The sequence below is a fragment of the Amphibalanus amphitrite genome, unplaced genomic scaffold, assembly GCF_019059575.1.
Source record: "Amphibalanus amphitrite isolate SeventyFive unplaced genomic scaffold, NRLGWU_Aamphi_draft 000046F_arrow, whole genome shotgun sequence".
Lineage (NCBI taxonomy): Eukaryota > Metazoa > Arthropoda > Thecostraca > Balanomorpha > Balanidae > Amphibalanus > Amphibalanus amphitrite.
The window spans coordinates 586,624-609,117 of record NW_024881542.1 but is presented as its reverse complement, the minus strand read 5'-3'; the positions used below and the strand labels follow the sequence as shown (position 1 = coordinate 609,117).

The 22,494-nt window shown below is 54.1% G+C and overlaps 1 protein-coding gene across 1 annotated transcript in view; it reads left to right on the top strand.

The window, feature by feature from the left end:
* Nucleotides 1–21,819, top strand: part of LOC122377512 (furin-like protease 2) — a 33,898-nt gene extending 12,079 nt beyond the window's left edge. The window contains exons 2-16 of the mRNA XM_043357600.1: nt 7,640–7,830; nt 8,641–8,745; nt 8,991–9,197; nt 11,334–11,468; nt 12,840–12,999; nt 14,008–14,180; nt 14,589–14,719; nt 15,254–15,399; nt 15,930–16,094; nt 16,872–16,989; nt 17,325–17,724; nt 19,783–19,934; nt 20,053–20,240; nt 20,504–20,645; nt 20,966–21,819. Coding sequence (XP_043213535.1) covers nt 7,645–7,830; nt 8,641–8,745; nt 8,991–9,197; nt 11,334–11,468; nt 12,840–12,999; nt 14,008–14,180; nt 14,589–14,719; nt 15,254–15,399; nt 15,930–16,094; nt 16,872–16,989; nt 17,325–17,724; nt 19,783–19,934; nt 20,053–20,240; nt 20,504–20,645; nt 20,966–21,104 — 2,547 coding nt within the window. The 5' untranslated portion in view covers nt 7,640–7,644 and the 3' untranslated portion in view covers nt 21,105–21,819. The remainder of the gene's footprint in view (nt 1–7,639; nt 7,831–8,640; nt 8,746–8,990; nt 9,198–11,333; nt 11,469–12,839; nt 13,000–14,007; nt 14,181–14,588; nt 14,720–15,253; nt 15,400–15,929; nt 16,095–16,871; nt 16,990–17,324; nt 17,725–19,782; nt 19,935–20,052; nt 20,241–20,503; nt 20,646–20,965) is intronic.
* The last annotated feature ends 675 nt before the right edge of the window (nt 21,820–22,494 follow it).

Genomic DNA, 22,494 nt, shown 5'->3' with positions numbered 1-22,494 from the left:
TCACCTTCAGAGTTACGGAGAGTGACGACTCGAGTATCGTAGACCTGTATAGGCCTTTATCGGTCGAAAATGAGCGCGGTCAGCGGGCATGACGTTTGTGGTGTGGACGACTGCGCGAGGCGCCCGAGCGCGCACTAGGACCATGCGAGAAGGGGCCATTCGGCCGCAGACGCTGGTGCGGGCGGACACGTGTAAACGAAATGATCACCTACAGCGTGCCAGATATTATGTGCTTCGAAAGCATTGTGAACAACATAACTTGACTATATGAAATTCGTCATATCTTTGCGTGAAATTACAGCTCACAGAAACATTGATTACAGTCGGCCCCTTGTATGGCCATTGGTTGAACCACCCCTTTCCATTTAAGGCATGTAATTGCATGTCCACCGAACCAAATTGAGTGCTGCTGGGTTATAATGCTCACCAAAAGGCAGTTAGGTATGCGGCTTTGGATAGTGGTTTGGAATTTTGAGCGGCATGCAGCAAGCTATCGCTCGGTCTCAATTGGTTGTCATTTGTTCTGTTCGCTCAGTACGGAGCCGCTGCTACCGTTTCGTTGCCTTTCAACTGTGCTATAAGAATAGGTACTATGAAATAAAACTGTTGTCACCGTCTGGGTTTTGATTTTTCTCTCTTGACCTACGTGACAATGTTTAGTGCTGGTTGGGCACACTTGCAGATGCAAAGCCAGGTGTATTTACATACATGTCTAACGTAAGACAATATACCAAAGGCAATTATGCCTCACGAAACTTAACGATGGCTGAAACTGGTTCGATTCCGCTCTGCTTCGCCGATAGAAGTCGAGTCGACGCTTCGCTTCGGTACACACCGCGTATTTTTCTATTGCGACATCTCCATCGCCTTTACGTTCCACCGCCGTGTCGTGGTTACCGCGCATTGTTACGTTACAGTTCGACTAACTGGACATGCCGTGTCTGGGTCCAACTCCGGCTCCTTTGCCACGGTATCCGGGGCTCCAAACATGGGGACATTTTACGGCCGGCGTCGATTTCGATCTGGCGTCCGGTTCCTGTGCCGCACATGGCACCTCAGAAAGGAGCAGCGCTACTTATCTGAAATGGCTAACATAGGTGCAGCAATGCAGAATAATGTGGTTAGCGTCATATATACGTCCCTGAACGGCATTGCAAACCCACAAGTGAAGTTGCAGCGTTGCGTAACATCTTTTGTCGCCCACCTGGCAACAATCCTGCAGCCCGGGCTCAAGTAAACAAGTTCTTTGTTAGAGCCTCCAAATAATCGCGGGTCACCCTGGCCTTGAGTTGAGATAATTTGCGGCGTACGAAAACTGATTGGTGTGCGGACTGCAGCCTCTCTCGGGGGTAAGAACTCGTATATTGTTGCAGACTGATTCAAATCTTGACTTCAAGAGGTAGCTTGTGTGCAAATAGATAGAGCCCTGCGCGTACCCTTACCTGAGCTAACTTGCTGCAGCGGGGTTCCAGCCGAGGACAACGCCCCAATTCGCATTCCCACGCTCCTTTCTTGCTGCACGAGAAATGTAGTCACGATCGAACCCCGCCTCCGCCCTCCAGCTCCTTAGCTCCGCCTTCCGTCCGCGCCTCCAGCCGCCGCCTTCCGACTCTGCAGCACCTCCAGCTGACCCGGTCCTTGGACCCTGGACACTGGACACTGGACACTGGACAGCAGGCGGTGCAGCGGCCGGCCGCACCCACCGCTGTCGCCCGGGCGTGGCGCCGCACCTGGCGCGTGTGGCCACTCCGAGTCGAGGAAACGTTACGGCAGAGGCAGTAGCCGCCGGACGTTAGTGCTCTGTTACCGGGCGCCGGTCGAGGGCGGGGAACGGAGCACAACGCTGGCCCCGAGGACATACGGCGGCGCCGCACGGCCCGCCCACTCCCCCGCCTCACCTCCGCGCCGGTCTCCGCGCGCCGGGTCGAGAGGGGAGCACACATCAGTCCCACGCACAAGGGGGAAAAGCTCAAATTATTGAGCGCTCAAAATATTGAGCGTGTGACGTCAGAGGCTCCCATAGGCGTAATGCTGAGGGCTCAAAAAATTGAGCCGTTTCAGGAACACGTTTTGCAAAAGCAACTCGCAACACCTAGGGAGAAATGGCAACACCCTAGGAGAATCACTAATGATGCAAAACAGATTAGGCTTTCATATTTTTCACTGCTCAAGCTTCAATGATTGGGGGAACACCAATTTATAGGTCGAAATCTTACGGCATACCAGGATGACCTAAAAACAGGCCAATATTTATGTCGAAATAAAAGTTATTTTTTTGTCCATTCACGTTTTTTACTAGGGTTCTGTTGGAAAGAGCATTTTTCATACTACCCAAAATGATTGCGACTCAATTTCACATTACCCATATCGGAGAATATTTTTCATTTGGCGGCGCCGTTTGTTTATTTCGTCGCGACGTCTCCGGTCGCGTGGTTGTCGTCGTCCTTGTGTTGAAGGTAAGTTTTTATCGTTTTAGTTATACTTAGATGTTAAAAGGTACACTGAAAAGTTTGAATATGCTGTGATTTTAAATTTGGAAACACGTAAACGTCAATCAATTCACGTTTTCCTCGATTTGCGTGCAGATAAGTAACTGTCGACGAAAGTGGCGCCATCCGATATGATGTTTTGAAGGAAGGAGACACAACATATTTACGTGAAAATTTTTGTTTTATAGTGGTCTAAGTGCTTCAAAGAGGCTGTGAATGTTTTCTTCACACAATTTTTCATTAGGTATGATGAGGTAAAAGGTAGTTTCAGTCTTAACTTTCATATAATTGACATTAAAACATATGATAGTCCACTGCTATCAGTGATTGAATACCTTGATATTTGGCATTTCTTATTTATTTGAGTGTATTCTCTATCCATATGTCCTGATAGTAAGTGACAATACTCTGCCAATATGTTTCCATAGTTTTCACATTCATTTTCCAGTCCTTTACATAACATCACAATTTATAATCAACAAAACTCAACTCCTTCGTTACTTCACAACACTGACAGCATGACAGACTGACAGTCAACTATTGTGTGTGTGAATGCTGAAACAGGATAGCCACTTTGCTGACTGGCTCATATTAAATAAGATAAAAATGATCCTTTATATCATTTCCATCTGGAGGATCGAAGTCAACGGAAAAGGAAGGCCACTTTTAAGCCTGAAGGTCTAGGCCGCCAGACGCCAGTCGGCAGTCACCACCAAATTTATAATAGATTAATTCATTATTATACTTTGAGACCCTTAGGTCACTGGATCGGCATCACATTTTCAGTTTCAATATAGTAAAGGTTTTTTATTTGTATGATGTGAAATATTTTCTGAATCAGAATTTAATTATCCCTAGGTACCTGGTAGAGGTTTCGGATTTAATGCTCATTGTTGGTGTGCAGTCAGGATTTTTTGACAGGTCCAGATAGGGAATCCTGAGGAATTTTATAGTAAAGTGGTCTCCTTATAATCACCACACATTGTATCAAAAGTATTTGCAGAATTCATTCAATGAAGAATTTTATCAATGTTGCACCCATTTCTTAGACGACCTAGGCTGCATCTTTTTTTAGTTCCTGTTGTATGACGTATTTTTCATTTTGTTCCACTGCATAAAGAAAAAAATCGTTTGAGATCACCAAACAGCTTTTCTTTTTCTGGCAGGTCTGCACAACCAAGCGGTCGCTGGCGAGGACGTCGGCCGTCCCTGTGGGTAAGATCATCTGCTCAGCCTTTGTGGAGATCAGCAAGACGTCACCAAGATGAAGACTTCGCTGGAGCAGAAGCCGCTGACCCGTGTCCGATCGGGCAGGTCATGCTCGACGGCACGAGCCACAACTTGAACGACTAAGTGACATCAACAACATGGTGGAGCAGGTGAATGAGTTTGGCGACGTGTTGTGCGACTGCAAGAAGGGTTGTCTGCGTGTTCTGGCCGGCGGAGCGGCGACGCTGCGCAGTCTGTGCTGGCGGTGAGCAGCTGGCCGTGGTGACCGCGCGCGCCCACATGCGCCGACAACCTGTGCGGCTTCGACGGCCCCGGGACAGCCCGATGCCGCCCACTATGCGACGCCGACCGCGCACTGTCCGCACGGCCACATGGAGGTGTGCCCGCGCCTTTTGCCCGCACGCCGCTACCTCGCAGCTGGTCTGCAACCACGCCGTCGCCGCCTGTAGCCCGATAACAAAACGGCTGTCTGAAAATGCCGCGTGTTCTTTGTGATGTTGCTACTGTGATGGTTGCTACTGCTGGTCTGAGACTCGATGTTTCCATTCGTCCTTTACATGTTAAGGATTTGATAATGATTAGCTTAGTCCGAGCTTAGGTCGTTTATATCAAAGCAGTACGACACTGCCTCCTGCTTTTGTGATGTATGCTGGCAAGACGCAGGTTCCGGTCGCAGGTCACCCGGTTCCAATGTGGTCGGGCTGGCATGCGATAATGTGATGTTGTTTTGCTCGTCTCTGTGTTCCACACTTGATGATGTTTGTGAATCTAACCCACATTGTATAGTATTTTTGTTTGTTTGCGGCCAATAGCCTTGTAAGTTGTAACCGTGGCAATACAGTTTTTCCTGCTATAATTCTCCAATATTCAAGCGTGGGTGGATATCTTTCTGTATTCACGTATTCCCTTCTCCCAGTACAGTGAGAGAATATCAATACAGTATTCATACGGATTATTCAAGCCCTGTATAATTATTTGAGGTGTGCCGAATCCGAAAGGCGACCGATAAAACTACTAGCGGAAAATGTGACATGATGCCATGGGTTTGTGAAAAGTTTAGGTACCACGTAGCATTCAACTTACTGCATTTCTGTTTCAACTCAGTTTAACGTATTTCAACGAACATAACATCAAAAATGGCAGCCAGTACCGGCTTCACCTGTCACGGAGAACGCTCAAAAAATTGAGTGTAGATGCTGGCCGGCACTCAATTTTTTGAGCGCCAGCTGACTGTCGTCTGTCGTGGCGCTCAATTTATTGAGTATCGCGGTCCCGAACGACAAGTGGCGCTCAAAAAGTTGAGCGTCTTTAGGGCATTTTCTTTCCAAAAACACCGATATGAATTATCACGGCGGGTGTTAGAGAAAAAACCTTGTTGCTCTCTCTTGCCATTGATACCTTATTTGGATACGATATTTGCCGTAGTGTGACGCTAACGGCATTGTAAAATACCATCGTTTCGCCTATTCCTTCATAATGGGGCCCGCTCAATTTTTTGAGCGCTCAATTTTTTGAGCTTTTCCCCCTTGTGCGTGGGACTGACATTGGCAGGAGAGCACGCTCCGGTGGCTGCCGGTAGCGCGCAGACAGACATACACACAGGCGGCTGGAGGAAAGCGACCAGACGGTGCAGCGGAATGGTCTTCCTCGTCACGGTGTCGGAAAATGTTGATCCTGAACAGGAATGTAGACGCGTGAAAGCCGATGGCATTTGTTCGCGCAACAGTTGTCAATAGATCTGTATGCCCGCATTGGGACGAGGATTGACAAGATTTGCATCAGTTGCATCGTTCTGCTACCGGATGCTAGGTCGCCGGCCGGGGATTTGTTGAAGCTGTCGACGCGCTGCGGGTCGAAGTTGTCGACGAGGGCTTTCAATATCCCTCTTCACAAATGCATTACTCGTTGTTGGAGTTGCGGTGCCGGTGTCTAAGCCCTCCTCCACGCCGCTCCCGACTTGTGCAGCTTTCGCAACTCGCAGCCGTCTGCAATAACAGGCTTTCAATCCGATTGTTCCGCTCCGACCACCATACTTAAGAAGCTTCAGCCCCAGAGATTTTCCCCTTTCTGTGAACGGCACAGAGCGTGGGAGCTTTCAGCCGCAGTCAAGCTCCAGTGAAGCTGCACAGCAACTGCGGCTGCAGTACAGTTCCCAGCTCCCACCCCTCCCCAGAAACCAGGCGCCTTTGGTTCCGGATCGCGACCGTGCTGAGCCCCAGTTCCGAGGTGGCCGGTAGGCTCGCCGACTGTTGCGGATATTGCCGCTCAAGGGTCGTCGTCGGATTACGACTGGTGGCGGCGCGTCGGCCGCAATCTGTGGCCCCCGGCTCAGCTCGGGTCAGCCGGTCCGGAACTCTGGATCCGCGCTCGGATGCCACCGGAAGGTGTCCCTGACAATCAGCGGAGCCGCGTGGCGGCGGCGAGCGAGCCCCTGCGAGGCTGCTCTCCCGCCTACTGGTGTTTGTTTTCTTATAACAGGTATACTACGTCGATTTTCAATTTTTGACCCTATCGGCGACAGGTTTCTTGTTGAGGTAAATCACCGAATCCAGCAGCCATTCGTCACACTCCGATCTCCCTAAACATCGCTAGCTTCACCATATTTCACCGCAATTTCTGCATCGCAAAAACATCGTCATCATCCTCAAAGCTGAGTAAAATGAGCCATCGCCGACGCGACGTCAGCTCAGCCAAGAAGTATCCGTTGACCGTCTCTATGGCCAATTTTCACGTCGTCGTGGCTTTTTCTCGTCTCCCGCTGCAGTTCGGCCCCACAATACTGCACCGGCGCCGCCAATCCGCCGTCACCGTCGGCTTGGTTCAGTCAGTGGTCGCGTCTCCTACGCTGCCGATTTTTGCCGATAGCCAGACGCGTTGTGCGGCTCGGCCGCGGAGCCCCGACCGGTACTTTTGCACGACAATTACCGGCTGGGCCCGACTCGACTCGGGTTGTGAAATGGTCCGGTTTTTACCTGTTTCGACCCGATGATGATCGTTTGGCTGCACCATCGCTGGAATTTGAGTGCGCATTAACCTGTAAGAGTCGTCATCGTGCACTGTTGGGATGACTCGGCTGTCTCCAGCGCATTGTTTGCCGTTGAAACTAGTTTTTTCCTTTTAAATCATGCTGAAGTTCATTGCGCTGTCTAGCTCCACAAAGTTTTTAGCTGTGTCGTGTTTTGTCATACAATAACAGCACTATTGAACCCCTACAACTTCGCAGCATTTAAATACAACAGAACAAATATACCTATTTTCCAAGGGAACTCAAGTTTTATTGGGTTTGCATCCTGATCTCAACGACGGGACTCAGCCAGAGGCAAATAATTGCATCTCTGCAGCTGCCGTCGTCTTTTATCAAGATCGCACAAATACAATAGGTACACCATAAGACCAAGCTTATGGGCGTCCTTGAAAATAAACTGATTCCTGTACCGTCCGTCCACCTTAATCAGAAGATGTTTCAGAAATATTCGACTTTCTAAGGAGACAATAGCCTAGTTCTGTCTCCTCACACCATCTGCTGTGTTGTGCAGTAAATAAATTCTGGTCGTCAACCTGCAATATCACGCTTGGCCACAGGACGGATATTGTGCTGTGCAGAGTTGAAGGTTCCGGGTCTGCATCAAACCGCCCACGGGAATAATGTTGAAAGCCGCGAGACAAATTGTTTAGATATAGCAATGAAAGGTCTCCAAAGCGATGGTTATTTACCTACATATCAGCATCGCGTAGGTGACTTTCTTCCTCAGTTGGTTAGTAAGTCTGTCTGTTATTCGTCACTGTTGACCGATATTGCAGCTGCCCAACATGCGTGCCGGCCCATTGCCAAATCCGGGCTAACATGTTGACCTCCCTGCGGCCGTGACGATAACCTCATATGCACCAGTCTCAGATCTGTGTGTTCCTGTGTGCGGCAGACACGATGGTGGCCGGCCGGCAGTGGGCGCTGGCCGCCCTTAGCGCGCTCCTCTCGGCCTGCTCGGCGGCCGCCGGCGGCCAGCCCGCCGATGACGGCCACTACACCAATCAGTTCGCCGTCGAGGTGCCCGGAGGCCGGGCGCGCGCCGAGAGGGCCGCCAAGGAGCACCACTGCTCCGTCATCGACACGGTGAGGCGGCCGTCACGGCCGTGACGTCAGACGCGTGCCCGAGTGACACGTCCCCGCAGTTCTGTCAGTGCCGACCGGGGAGGGGGGGGGGGGGCTGGCAGTGACCAAGCCAACTCCCACGGGGTGCTGAGGTCGAACGGGGACCGCGTGAGCTTGTCCAGGCTGTATGCTGGGAAACATTCGCCTGACCTCGACTTTGTTCTGCTGTTTCATGCCAGCGTTACTATGCATTTCCATTTGTGTGTGTGCCAATGTGTTTGTAGTGTATATGTGGAGCTTTGTCTGGAGTTTGTTGGTCCCCTGCGGCGAAAAACGCACTCAACAAAGAGTGCGGGCCTTGACACGGCCGTTATCGCGTTGGCCTCGTTACCAGCCGTCCGCTCCGTCGACCGCCGCCGTCCGAGGGAGACCCGTGTCCCCTGTTTGCCGACCCGGCCGCCTCGTTGAGAAATGTTTCGATAACAGCGAGGTCGGCTCGGAGAGTGAAGCTGTTCCCAGCCCCTCCCTCCGGCACGTGACAGGGCTGAACGGGGTTGACTCAGTGTAACTGACCGGGTCAAGGTCACCGGTGTCTTGGTCAAGGTCAGCCGGCACCCGTGAGTGTCACAGTGGAATAACTGGTTCCGAGTCATGCTGTTCGTATTGCATGGCCTTGTTCTTAGCGGAGATTCGGGACAGGTTGATACATAGTTTGAGCACAAGGTTACGGCTGCTTGTTTTCCATTCTTGTGGAATGTGAAGACGCGTGCTGTGTTTGCTAATTGGATGACCCGGGCGTGCCTGACACATTGTGTTTGTTCCATCTTTCAGATAGGGGATTTAGAAGATCATTATCTATTAGAATGTCATGGAATTCATAAACGTTCAACAGAGCACTCACATCACCATGTTACAAAACTCAGGAGCTCAGAAGACGTGAGTATGATGGCGGAAGGTACAAATGACTGTCTTAGGTACATACATATTGTCTCGGAATCAAAGATTAATGAACAATGCTTTTCACACATCAAGTACGAAGGTTTACTTGTATTTACAAAAGCGTTATTGCCATAATTAAGGCGCTTCATAGATTCGAAGGCAGCTAAGCGGCACTTAATTACAGCTACCCAGACCCTAACGCTCTATCCGTTTTTTTTTTCACGCTCTGTCCCTCTTTGTAGATTATCTGGGCCGACCAGCAATATTACAAGAAGCGAAAGAAGCGCGATGGCGCCGGCTTTCTGCCCAGCAATTTGTTCCAGAACGGTTTTCCGTTTTCGTTCGGGCCCGGGTTCGGCTCGGAGTTTAACGGCGGCGACGGCAGTCCGCCTCGGCCGCGGACCCAGTCCTACTGGAAGGACCCGCTCTTCAAGGAGCAGTGGTACCTGGTGAGTTGCGCGGGACGCGAGTCTGTTACAAACCTAGCGCTTGACATTGTTGCGTAATGTCATTTTATGTAGTAATGTCATGCTGGTACCACACAACATGCAAATGTTCATGCATACCTACTATACATTTTATTTTCATTTTAACTGTTTGTTTTATTAAGAACTCATTTCAGTCATGATATGTTGGTTTTCTAAGAGTTACAATGACATTGGAGATGGTCCAGAATCTGTTTACCTATCTGAGCAGCATCACAAGCTCTCAGAAAAAAGCACCTAAATGTTTGCAAAGTAATTGATATAAGAGTTCAATGCACACACCAGTCATATTATCCTTTAGCGGTAAGAAAAGGATTGGTAAAAAGACGTCTCTTTTGTAGGTCAATTTGTTTACAAAGAGCCGTTTTTATTATTCATCTTGTGAGTGTGCAGTTGTCCAGTCGTGTGTGTACTCTGTTTCCTCCCACTCACTGGGGTTTTGTGGAAATTCTTATCAATCAGAGCAGATCCTTGTCTGCCTTCACAAACATCGTCGCTTTCGGCTCGGAGATCATTAACTCTCATACATCTCTGCGATCATGCTACCCTTATCCCGTTTTCTGTTTAGTATATGTGCCATCTTTGCGCTGTTCAACATGTATTAATTCTCGCCATAATATTCATCTCGCTTGCTTCGCATTATAACTTTGTAAGAATGCTACGAAAAAGAGCATACAGTATATGTACAACATAACGCACCCCACTTTCACAATCTGCTTATCGGGAGTGCCTTCCCGTCGCCATGGCCTGGACCCGCCCATGCTCACGCAGGCTTGCAGCGCGGCGCCCGCCGCGGCAGACCTTGCGAAAAGTCACGACCCGCTGGCCGCGGCGGTGGGGGGGCGGGCAAACCCCCGGTCGCCACTCGGGAAGGGAAAGTGACGATCCGAACAGGCGGCGACACTGATCTACAGGGCTGACCTCGACCGTTTGAGGGGGGGGGGGCTGAACGGGGGAGGGTGGATAGTGACCGAGAGACAGCGTGAATGGCAGCATTGAGTTAGCAAACTTACATACCTATAATGTTTTCAGAGCCATGTTGTTCATCAGAGCCAGGCCTTTTAGCTCCTAGCCAGTATACTACTAATCACTATTGATTTACATCATACAGTCAAATTTATCAGTCCGACCCACGACTCCGTGTAGAAATGAACGTCAGTCATGCACAGTGAGTGTAAAAGGTCACTTAATCCCAAGAGTCTCATGCCACTTGTTCGAAATTGATAAATCGGATGCCATTTCGTCTGCAGACATCTCCAGCCGAGCCAGTGTCCGATACTATAGTGTCTGGTTTATATTAGCGTCTGGTCTATAAACACGAGCCGACATAGCATCCCCGCAGTCCGCACGTCTATGATGTTCCTCTATGTCAATACAGGATCTTTGTTAATATTAGCGGTTCTCAGTTAGGCTAGCCGCAGATAGGTAGGTACGTCTAACCTCCTGGCTATGATCTGCTATTACAAAGTCACTAGCACACCCGACGATGCTCAACAACAAATAGCAGGAATCGTCATTTCGATCTATAATTTTTGGCGTGGCACCATGCTAAAGAAGGCTTTGTAGGTAGTAGGTACCTACCGTTATTATGTTACAGTCCACACGAAAAAAAAATACACTTACCTACAACTATTAGGTTATTCTATAAAGCTATGGGAGATCGATTGTTGCGTGAACCTCAGACCTCAAACCTCAAACCTCAAACCTTTGTATAATTTGTGTATATACTGTGAGGATTAAGTTGAAAATCATTGTACTGTTTGTTTCTTACGCTCGCCAGGCCGGCGGCTATTTCACCACACGGCAGCGTTGCAGGCTGCAGCACCTCTCTGTTTCACAGCTTGATCTTGTAATGACTGCGTGAATTCGCCGATCGTATCGAGCAGTCATTGCAACTCACCTCTGTTCTCTGTTCAGCCATGCGCGCTAAAGACCGAGTGGAGGTTGCGCAATCCTAAAGCCATTATCCGGTCAATCTGTGCCCATTGGTGTTTCTGGAGACTGAGTGGCCGCGCCAGCTGCCACTGGCTCGCAGCTGTGAGCCCCACGGCACCCAGCTGGGCTCAGTATCCGTGACAGCCTCTATGATTTGTGTTGCAGAACGGAGGCGCCAAGGACGGCAACGACATGAACGTGCTGCCCGCCTGGCAGCAGGGCTACTCGGGCAAGGGCGTGGTGGTGTCCATCCTCGACGACGGGATCCAGCCCAACCACCCGGACCTGATCGACAACTACGTGAGTTACACGGCTGCTCAGCGACAGGCTCTTCGCAACTCCGCAGTCCGCGACCACAGACAGTTGGGCCAAACCGCCTGAATTGACCTCAACTACGTCCATCCGTGCAGCTGTGGGTGGCACTTCCCGTTATGTTCCCCGATCTCGTTGAACTTCCGGTGGTTTATTCGCCAAATACGCTCAGACGGCCGACTCAATCCGTCCCTTTGCCGACCCAATCCGTCCCTTTGCCGACCCAATCCGTCCCTTTGCCGACCCAATCCGTCCCTTGCCGACTGCACGCACTCTGAGGCCGTGCCGAACTGTCCGCTGTCCGTCTCCGCTCGCCTCTCGGTGCAGCACTGGTCAGCCCGGCGCCGCGCCGGTCCCTGACGGCCACTACGGTGGCGGGGTGCGCCGGGTTTTCCATCGGCCGTGTCAGAGGCGGCCGGCGGGTCCCCAGACGGCCGGCCGACACTACCCGGACCTGCGGCCGTCCGAAACCGAGGACACCGGCTCCCAGCGGACACCGCCGAACGGGCCCGGAGCGCCGGACACGGCCCCGGAGCCCCGGACAGCGTCAAAGCGCCTGCACGCTACCCCGGACGCGGCCGCAGCATCTTCGCTAGTCCGAGAGACTCAACCCGTCAGATAAATAACAGACCGCCAGTTTTATAATGCTAGAGCTAGGATTAGAACCTTGTTCTATATGTGCGCTGGGCAGGATGACAAGCGGCGCATTTGGCGTGAGAACCGATTTCTTACTTTTAACTGTTCTCCCTCGGCATGGCGGAAGTTTTTTTCATTTTCATTAGGCCGCGTTGTCTTTATTCGCCGTCTATCCACACAATGTTACCAAATTGTAATGTAAACACAGATCGCTTATAACGTTTAGCATAAAAATTGTTTATTTCGGCACCCATCACACAAATCACGCCCACCCGCGTCGAATGCGATGATTAATCTACATTAACTGAATGAACGGTACACGAATAATACACACCAACGTATATTGATGTCGCAATTCGCACTATTGCCACACACGCTCTCAACCGGTCGTGGAAATTTTTACAGACAAGCCATACAACGAAAAATCACCATTGAAGCGGACCGCATGCCGATCATGGATACCATTGCTTGAATACTTGACCCCCGACATCATATGTTGCAATAGAATTGATGGTCATCCGGAATTCTAATTTAAAACAGGCCACCTCAAACTAAAGACAATCGTAAGTTGTGTTGGTGAAACGCTTTCAAAACCTTATGCGGATCATATCACCTTGCCCGACTCTCTCTCTCTCTCTCTCTCTCTCTCTCTCTCTCTCTCTCTCTCTCTCTCTCCCCCCACCAAAACGCCCAAGTCTGACCTGACTCACCCGCTCTCCGCAGGACCCGCTGGCGTCGCTCGACATCAACGATAACGACGACGACCCGACGCCGCGCGACGACGGCACCAACCGGCACGGCACGCGCTGCGCCGGCGAGGTGGCCGCCATGGCCGGCAACACGGTCTGTGGCGTCGGCGTGGCGCCCAACGCCAGCATCGGAGGTGGGTGCGCGGGCCTGGGACTCCTCGCCCTCCCCCGGCGTCGGCGTGGCGCCCAACGCCAGCATCGGAGGTGGGTGCGCGGGCCTGGGACTCCCCCCCCCCCCCGGCGTCGGCGTGGCGCCCAACGCCAGCATCGGAGGTGGGTGCACGGGCCTGGGACTCCCCCCCCGCGCCCAACGCCAGCATCGGAGGTGGGTGCGCGGGCCTGGGACTCCCCCCCCCCCCCGCCAGCATCGGAGGTGGGTGCACGGGCCCCTCCTCCCCTCCCCTTCCCAGCCGGTCGGCGTGGCGCCCAAAGCCAGCATCGGAGGTGGGTGCGCGGGCCTGGGACTCCTCCCCCTCCCCCGGCGTCGGCGTGGCGCCCAACGCCAGCATCGGAGGTGGGTGCCCGCGGGCCTGGGACTCCTCCCCCCCGGCGTCGGCGTGGCGCCCAACGCCAGCATCGGAGGTGGGTGCACGGGCCTGGGACTCCTCCCCCCCGGCGTCGGCGTGGCGCCCAACGCCAGTATCGGAGGTGGGTGCGCGGGCCTGGGACTCCCCCCCCCCCTTCCCAGCCGGTCTGGTCCAGGAGCGGGCCAGAAGGGCTGCTTTGGACGATTGCTCGTTACATGTTCTATATTCACTGGCGGTTGAACCGCTTGCACAATTATCGTCTCGACGACCTCGGGAATCCAAAAACTTGTTCCACATTCCCGAATACTGGCTTCAATCGTGATGCTAAACCATGACTTCTCATCAAGACTCGCGAGCGTGCAGTGTTTTTACGCACATTGCTGTTGGGTCAGTGCGGTTCAGTGCGTGCTGGCCTGTCGTACTGTCATTGTGCAAGGCCACAGTGCGTTATGCTATACAATTCGTCAATCTTCTGTGCCGTATCGGCGGGTTAATCAATACCACACACAACGGCATGGAGGAGTCTTATAAAGGAGTAAAATGGAACGAAATAAAGCGATAGATCGCCATATTTATCAAGCTCTCTCGTCTCTAACATGCCCTGTGTGACGCCAGGCGTTCGTATGCTGGACGGGGGTGTGAACGACTACGTCGAGGCGAAGGCGCTGAGTTTCCGGCGGAATCACATCGACGTTTACAGTGCCAGCTGGGGACCCGAGGACGACGGCAAGACGGTGGACGGGCCCGGCCCGCTGGCACGGCGCGCCTTCATCGAGGGCGTCCTCAAGGTGGGCACCCAGCGCCGGCCCGGCGTCCCGCTAATAGTGCAGCGACCCAGTGGTAACTGGTATGTGTCACATGCGGAACCTGGAGGTAAAAATACGCTGCAGACGTGTTTGATTACGTAACTAAGGGATTGTTACCCGCATTGTGTGCGAGCATTTTGACTCTGCACGCACGCCGACCTACTCTGCGAGCAGGCCGGACATAAAACACCGCCTGGTGACCTGTTTACCGAGCCTAATCGACGTTATATAACCTGAATAATCCCACCTGGCCGACTCAAGATATTTGTCAGTGTTACAGTTGCACGTTTATCATATCTCTAGACAACGTATGTTCGCTCCCAGACCATTGACCCGGAAGTTATAACGTTTCCGCCGCTGGCCTGACCGGTACCGTTACGGCCGTTGCAGGGAAGAAAAGGCCGGGGCTCCATCTTCGTGTGGGCCTCGGGGAACGGCGGACAGTACGTGGACAACTGCAACTGTGACGGCTACACCAACAGCATCTTCACGCTCTCCATCTCATCGGCCACGCAGGGCGGGTGAGCTGGGGGGGGGGGGGGGGGGGCACGCAGGGCGGGTGAGCTGGGGGACGGGACGAATGGGCTGGAGCGAGGGACGGGGGCAGGGCGGGTGAGCTGGGGGCGAGGAGATGGGGCGGATGAGCGGGGCGAGGGGGCAAGGGGCGGATGAGCTGGGCGACGGCTGAGGTAGCTGAGTAGGAATACAGACACATGTAGAGCCGCGTTCGTGTGCCTGGCCTGAGCCGGTGACGGCAGATATTGCGCCCGTCGAACAGTCGTTGGCTGCTTGGATTATGGGTACATGACAGTAAGCGCTTAAAAGCCACGAGGAGTTGATTGCAATTATATGTTCACGGTCTGCACTCATCGGCGTGTATTCTATTACAATTCTGCATCCCACCGTAGCTGTGGCTCCAGGCTAATATAACAAACTTAAACCCCTCTCCGATATCCCCAGGAACAATCCGTGGTACCGAACACCACCCCTCCGACATCCCACAGGAACAAGCCGTGGTACCGAACGTAACCCCACCCTCTCTCCGATATCCCCAGGAACAAGCCGTGGTACCTGGAGGAGTGCGCCTCCACTCTGGCCACCACGTACAGCTCGGGCACGCCGCTGCACGACAAGTCGATGGCCACCTGCGACCAGGACGCCGCCCTCCGGCCCAAACACATCTGCACCGTGTCACACACAGGTACGGCGCGGTCTCAGCGAGTCTCTGTTATAGACGCCGCCCTCCGGCCCAAACACATCTGCACCGTGTCACACACAGGTACGGCGCGGTCTCAGCGAGTCTCTGTTATAGACGCCGCCCTCCGGCCCAAACACATCTGCACCGTGTCACACACAGGTACGGCGCGGTCTCAGCGAGTCTCTGTTATAGACGCCGCCCTCCGGCCCAAACACATCTGCACCGTGTCACACACAGGTTACGGATCGGTCTCGGGAAGCACGCAGGGAGCAGTGCAGGTGGACAAGTATACGCCGGTAACTATACGGGTATATGCGACACGGGATAACTCGTAGCTGCGTGAGTGTCATGGGTGATACGCTCAAGGTCGTGAAAATAACGCAAATGGCTTTCATTCAAGGTTTGTTGGGAATGCTTCGACTCGTGTGACCGCTAGTGTCGCCCCTCTGTTCCTCCGCAGGGACCCCAGCGCTGATCTGACCCTGACCCCGGTCTAACCTCTCCCCTGCCCCCCCCCCCCCTGACCCGCGCAGGGACCTCGGCGTCGGCGCCGCTGGCGGCCGGTATGTGCGCGCTGGCGCTGGAGGCCAACCCGTCGCTCACCTGGCGCGACATGCAGTATATAGTGCTGATGACGTCACGGCCCGAGCCTCTGTCCAACGAGCTCGGCTGGCTCACCAACGGCGTCGGACGCAAAGGTCGGTGACCGCGCCTGACCGGCCGCGGGCACGAGATGTCGCCAGAGGTCTCAGAGGGGTGGGCGGTGGTGAATTTTGGGCACGGCGAGCTTAACGCGAGCACTATGTGCGTCAGTGGGACAGATGGTTGTGTAACTCTCCACTGGAAGATTCCGTTGTAGGTACTCCGGATGAATTGGCTTAGATGATAATGTTGTAAGTAGTTTTCGAGTAGCGCAGGTAGATCAAATACGGCTTAGTATAGGATCATGATGGATAAAAAGCATTACAGTGCCCACCAGTCAATTTGTATGATGCGGTAAGCCAGCATTTACGTCAGACTCGGACAAATGGAAGAAGGCAAGTTCACATCGGGCTAACCAATAAATAGATAATGCAATATATAGCAAGACGCCACAGCAAATGTGATTGCAATCACTGGCGGATCCAGACCCTCCTCTCTCTCATTCTCTCTCTCTCTCTCTCTCTCTCTCTCTCTCTCTCTCTCTCTCTCTCTCTCTTTCTCTCTCTTTCTCTCTCGCTCTCGCTCTCTCTCTCGCTCTCGCTCTCTCTCTCGCTCTCTCTCTCTCTCTCTCTCTCTCTCTCTCTCTCTCTCTCTCTCTCTCTCTCTCTCTCTCTCTCTCTCTCTCTCCTGGATCCGCAAGTGATTGCAATGATAAAATGCAGTGAGATAGGGCCCATTATTTTGAAGAGTTTCATCCCCTGCTGACGCCAGCATGGAGGTTCCGATCGCCTGGGCAGAGTCGTATAGCCTAATCCCTGTCTGATGTTCCTCAGTGAGCCACAAGTTCGGCTATGGCCTCATGGACGCCGGCGCCATGGTGGAGCTCGCCAAGCGCTGGAAGCCAGTGCCCACACAGCACATCTGCATTACACCCATGGACGACACCCCGCGGTGAGCCCCAGTGCCACCCTCCACGTCGACGGCTAAATGCTAGGACCAAATAAATGGGAAGGGCGCGATAACGGAGATGCTTGGTAAACCATGATCACAATTGTCTTGGAATACTGAGGAGGCGATTGCTAAGTTAGTTTTGACCATAGGCACATGCCAGCGCAAGTATTTGGGATGTCTACCGCAGGCACACCGGAACTGTAACGGTAACGGTAAAGAAACCCTTCGACGCGCTTCAGCAGTCCTGCGTGTAATCCGACTTCAAACTCCACGTGAAGTCCCACACGTCTGTCGCTCTGCTGCCTCTAACCCGGCACCGTCGCGTCTCTCGGTAGTATGATTCCGAGCGAGTACGGCGGCCAGCTGCGCGTCTCCATGCCGGTGACGGCCTGCGGCGACTCGCGCCAGGCCGTCAACTACCTGGAGCACGTGCAGTGCAAGGTGACGCTCGACTACGTGCCGCGCGGCAACCTGCGCATCCTGCTCACATCGCCGTCGGGCACGGTGACCACGCTGCTGTTCGAGCGGCCGCGCGACGTCACCGGCAGCAGCTTCGACCGGTGGCCCTTCATGTCGGTCCACTTCTGGGGCGAGCGGCCCGAGGGCGTCTGGAACCTGACCATCATCAACACGCACACGCGCGCGCCAAAGACCAAGGGCGTGCTGAAGGAATGGCAGCTCATCTTTTACGGCACGGAGACGCAGCCCATCCAGCTGCGGCCACGGCAGGAGCAGGTGGGTTGGTGCTGGTGAACGGTCAGAGGGTTCAGCAGGCGGATGCTGCTGAACGGTCAGCAGGAGCAGGTGGGTTGGTGCTGGTGAACGGTCAGAGGGTTCAGCAGGCGGATGCTGCTGAACGGTCAGCAGGAACAGGTGGGTGCTGCTCAACGGTCGGTCAAAGTGTACCCGAAGGCTGACTGTTGACTAATGGGCGTGCCAGGATTGCTCAGTCAACTGTGTTAACGAGTAAATATTTATGTGTGTTTTAGACGCAAGGAGACCGTTACTGTTCCCAAGTTATAGCTCCAGTCCCTTAGTACACTCGGGGGCAGATTGATGTTCCACAACTCTTTATCCACCGGGTTCCTATGGCTCAGCATTGGCAGCAGCCGCCTGGTACCGGTAGACTGTGCCGCTTCACTTACTTGTCAAGCGGCACAGCCTACCCACACCGTATGCCACCGGTCTGGGTCGGTGGATGTAAGGCGATGTGGGCCGCCTGTGACGTCAGCGCAGCGGTGAGGGCCGAGCCCGGAGGCATGGCTCGGGTCGGCGCGGCGCGGCGGCTGGCGAGGGCTGGGGAGTGAGGTGGGGTGGGAGCACGGACCATCGCGCGGCTGAGCGAGTGTAGTTAACTTTCGCGTCTCAAGGCGCCAATTATTCTACCTAACAATTGTGCTAAAGCAGTTGTTAAAATGTCCTATCCCCAAGACAGCGCCTATCATCATACTTGCCATGCACATTACGACACACTTAAACGTGACATTGGGACAGCCGATAGAATTTATATCACACGTGCATCGAGTTGCGGAGCTACATTGTTTTTAACAGATATGTATTAAGGCCTTGATTGAGCTCATTGGTGTCTATTATTTCGCACAGCAATCGTCCAGAGACGTGGGAACTGGGGTTTTTGGATAGCGCGGCGTCCCAACTCTTATGTTCCTCTAATGTGTGGTCGCAGCCACCAAAAGCAAACCGTTCCATCTAGGAACAAATAAGTCACGCACCTGGGACGGTTCGAACCGGGTTTCTCCAACCGGTCACCCCACGACGCTAGCCTGTATCCACTGAGCTGCCGAAACCAGCGACCACCCGCCGCGGTCAAACGCGATCAAATGTCACAATACTGTCATTGGCGGTCAGCGGGTGAATGTCATTTTGTTTTGTGCAGACGAGGACCATTCTCGGTAGCTCAGTGGATGAACGCTCGTGTCGTGAATTGGCCGGTGGGAGAAGCCCGGTTCGAACCCCCTGAATGGCCGACTTTTTGGCTCCTAGTTGGAACGGTTTGCTATTGGAGGCTGCGACCACATATTAGAGCAACAGTAATAATCGCTTTAAATTGGAGCGTTGGCTGCGGCACTACTCATAACCCCCAGTTCCCACGTCTCTGGACGATTGCCGTGCGAAACAATAGACACCAATCTGCTCAATCAAAGGCTTAATACTAATATGTTATACAAAATATAGCTCCGCACCTCGATGCACGAGTGACATAAGTTCTATCGGCTGTCCCATTGCCACGCTTAAGTGTGTCGTAATGTGCATTGCAAGTATGATGATAGGCGCTGTCTTGGGGATAGGACATTTTAACAACTGCTTTAGCACAATTGTTAGGTAGAATTATTGGCGCCTTGAGACGCGAAAGTTAACTACACTCGCCCAGCCACGCGATGTCCGTGCTCCCACCCCACCTCACTCCCCAGTCCTCGCCAGCCGCCGCGACGCGCCGACCCGAGCCATGCCTCCGGGCTCGGCCCTCACCGCTGCGCTGACGTCACAGGCGGCCCACATCGCCTTCCAGCCACCGACCCAGACCGGTGTCATACAGGTGGGTAGGCTGTGCCGCTTGACAAGTAAGTGAAGCGGCACAGTCTACCGGTACCAGGCGGCTGCTGCCAATGCTGAGCCATAGGAACCCGGTAGATAAAGAGTTGTGGAACATCAATCTGCCCCCGAGTGTACAAGTCCCTACTGGCCAGTTCCCTCAACTTCACGCATTCGCCGTCTGCGGCTGGTTTTCCTCGCCGCGCCGTTCCCGAGAGCTGACGGTCGCCCCGCTGTTCGCAGTTCGGCTCCAGCTCGGTGCTGCGTCCCACCGTGGTCGACGTCCAGGGCCGCGCCGTGGTCGACGGCGGACCCTGCGACGCCGCCTGCCGCCAGACGTGCCACGACAACCCCTCGGCGGCCGGCTGCCGACGCTGCCGCAAGCAGTACAAAAGGTCAGTCCGCCAGTCCCCCGCCGCTACAATGATGTGCGCGATGTGTCGATCCGTCGGGCCGGTGTTGGTGTCATGTAACGCTTATGTCTCGGTGACGTTCTCCTCTGTCCGGCCGCAGCTCGTGCGTCCCCAGCTGCCCGGTGGGCTCGTACTTTGGCGGCGAGCAGGGCTGCCTGCGCTGTCACGAGTCGTGCGGCTCGTGCACGGGCCCCGAGCCCACCCACTGCACGGGCTGCGCGCCGGCCAACGTGCTGGTCCGTCAGCTGGGGGTATGCTCCAGCGGCTGTCCCGAGGGCTACTTCAACGGTCAGTGGCATACTGGGCAGCGTGCTCAGAGGTCGACAAATAACACCAAGGACCGCAGCTAATTCTGGATGATCGGAATTACCGAATCCTGTTTATTCTAAGCCCTCAGGGGATTTTACTGACGCAGTCTGTATCAGTTAAACATTTAGAGGCACATGTAATGGAAACTTACTCCCTCCGTTAGTGGTTAGCCCTGGATGCTCGTTCGGTGTACTACCTAGCGTCGGTTGGCGGCAGTCACAGTGCGTGTGTGGGATTTTCAGAGGGCGGTGCCTGTGAGCCGTGTCGGCCCGACTGCGCCTCCTGTGATGCCGGCCGGTGCACGCGCTGCGGGCCGCGGCTGCTGCTGCACGACGGACAGTGCTGGCCCGCCTGTCCGGAGCGCACCTTCCAGCTCAGTCAGAGGTCAGTCAGGTGGCGGGAGCAGTGGGCGCTCCAACACCAAGAGCCCGGTATTGACATTTAGTCACAGTCTGTCTTATTTTTTGCCTTTTTGAGCTCTGCGATAATAGCATGTTGAATGTCGCGAGGGCTGTAAGTTGGGTCTTACTTCAGTTAACAGCTGGAAAAGATTACCGTATGGGCGGAGGTACCCTGACCTGTCTCGACCCAGCCGGCCGGCTGTGTGAGCCACTGAGCCACTGTGGCCTGACCCGTCCATTCTCCCGCCACTGTCTGTGTGAAGCGTTTGTTCATGTCTCCGTCTGACCGGGTGACCGCGGCAGGTGCGAGCCGTGTGCGGCCGGCTGCGAGAGCTGCCTGGGCCCGGCGGCCTCCGACTGTCTGCGCTGCCAGCCGGGCCTGGCGCCCCACCGGGGCCGGTGTGTGGCCGTCTGCTCCGGCGGCCGGCCGTGCGCCACCTGAGCACGATCTCGTCACCGCGCAGGGAGCAGCGCCGGCGCCGACTGCGGCCTCCCCGGCTCACACCGGGACAGCACGGGCGGCCGCTGGGAGGGAGAGCTGGCCGCCGCTGGGAGGGAGAGCTGGCGGCCGCGCTGAGGCTGGCCACGGAGGTCTGTCGGCGCGGCTGGTGATCGATGACGAAAGGTGTCGGCGGCAGCGCACGGACCGCGGCTGTGCGACGGCCGCCCCTGAGCTGAACCGACCGGCGGACGGAGCTGATCACGAGGCGCCGTGCTCGCCGCGACTACCGGCGGGCGTCAGAGTCGCTACCACCGGGAGCCAACAAACGCCGCCGGCCGCAGTCTACCCGGGTCGGACAGTACTGTGAATGTCTGAATCCTGGCGCGGCTGTGCTGAGTGATTCAGTGGCGGCGCTTAGTGACCCGCCGTGCTGCCACCGGCCGCTGTGTGATCCAAGCTTTAGTGCGCGCCCGCGGTGTAGAGGACGCGCGTGGGACAGGGCGGATCCTCCAGCCAGACAAATGTTTGTGCAATGGCAGCGGTCGTGACCGACTCCACTCTGCGCATTGTTTACCAGACAGACAGCCGGGCTAGAACGGTCGTAATACATCGCCACACATTTTTATGGTGGTGGCCATTGTAGTGACGTCGACTGTTTTCGTGCATTGTTTCGCTGTTGATCGTTTAAATGTCAATACACGTGAAAGAGGAGAAAGGTTGTGATGATGCGAGCGCAATGCTTAAATTCCGATTCAGATGAGTCACTCGAATTTCCGAAATGCCACAAGACACGCGTTATGCCATGCATATCTACTACCTATCTGCATCTAAACTCATTCTCTCTTTACTAAAGTCATTACTAAAGTCTAAACTCATTGAGGTCAATTACACAGGAGCTAGGTCAGCAGCTGAGGCCGATTCAGCTCGGCTACGGCAGCCCTGGTGGCTGTGAAGCGGCAGTGCATGCAGTACGGCATTTCTCAGCTAACTTGCCTGATAACGAAGTACTCGTCAAGATTGACATGCGGAATGCGTTCAACACTGTTAGACGCGACAAGTTCCTTAGCGCCGTCAGACAACACGCGCCGTCACTGTATCGTTTGATGTGGCAAGCCTATTCTCAGCCGAGCTCCCTGTACTTTGGCACCACCAGAATCGAGTCGGCCACAGGACTGCAGCAAGGAGACCCATGCGGTCCAGCCGTTTTCTCCCTTGCTGTGCAAGCAGCGTCAAAGGAAGTGGTGTCTCCATTTAACATATGGTACTTGGACGATGCGGTTATCGGAGGTGACATCGAAACGGTTTGCCAAGATTTGGAGCGTGTGATCCCTGCCTTGGCTCGGGTTGGTCTTGATGTGAACCCCAATAAATGTGAGATCATCCTACCGAG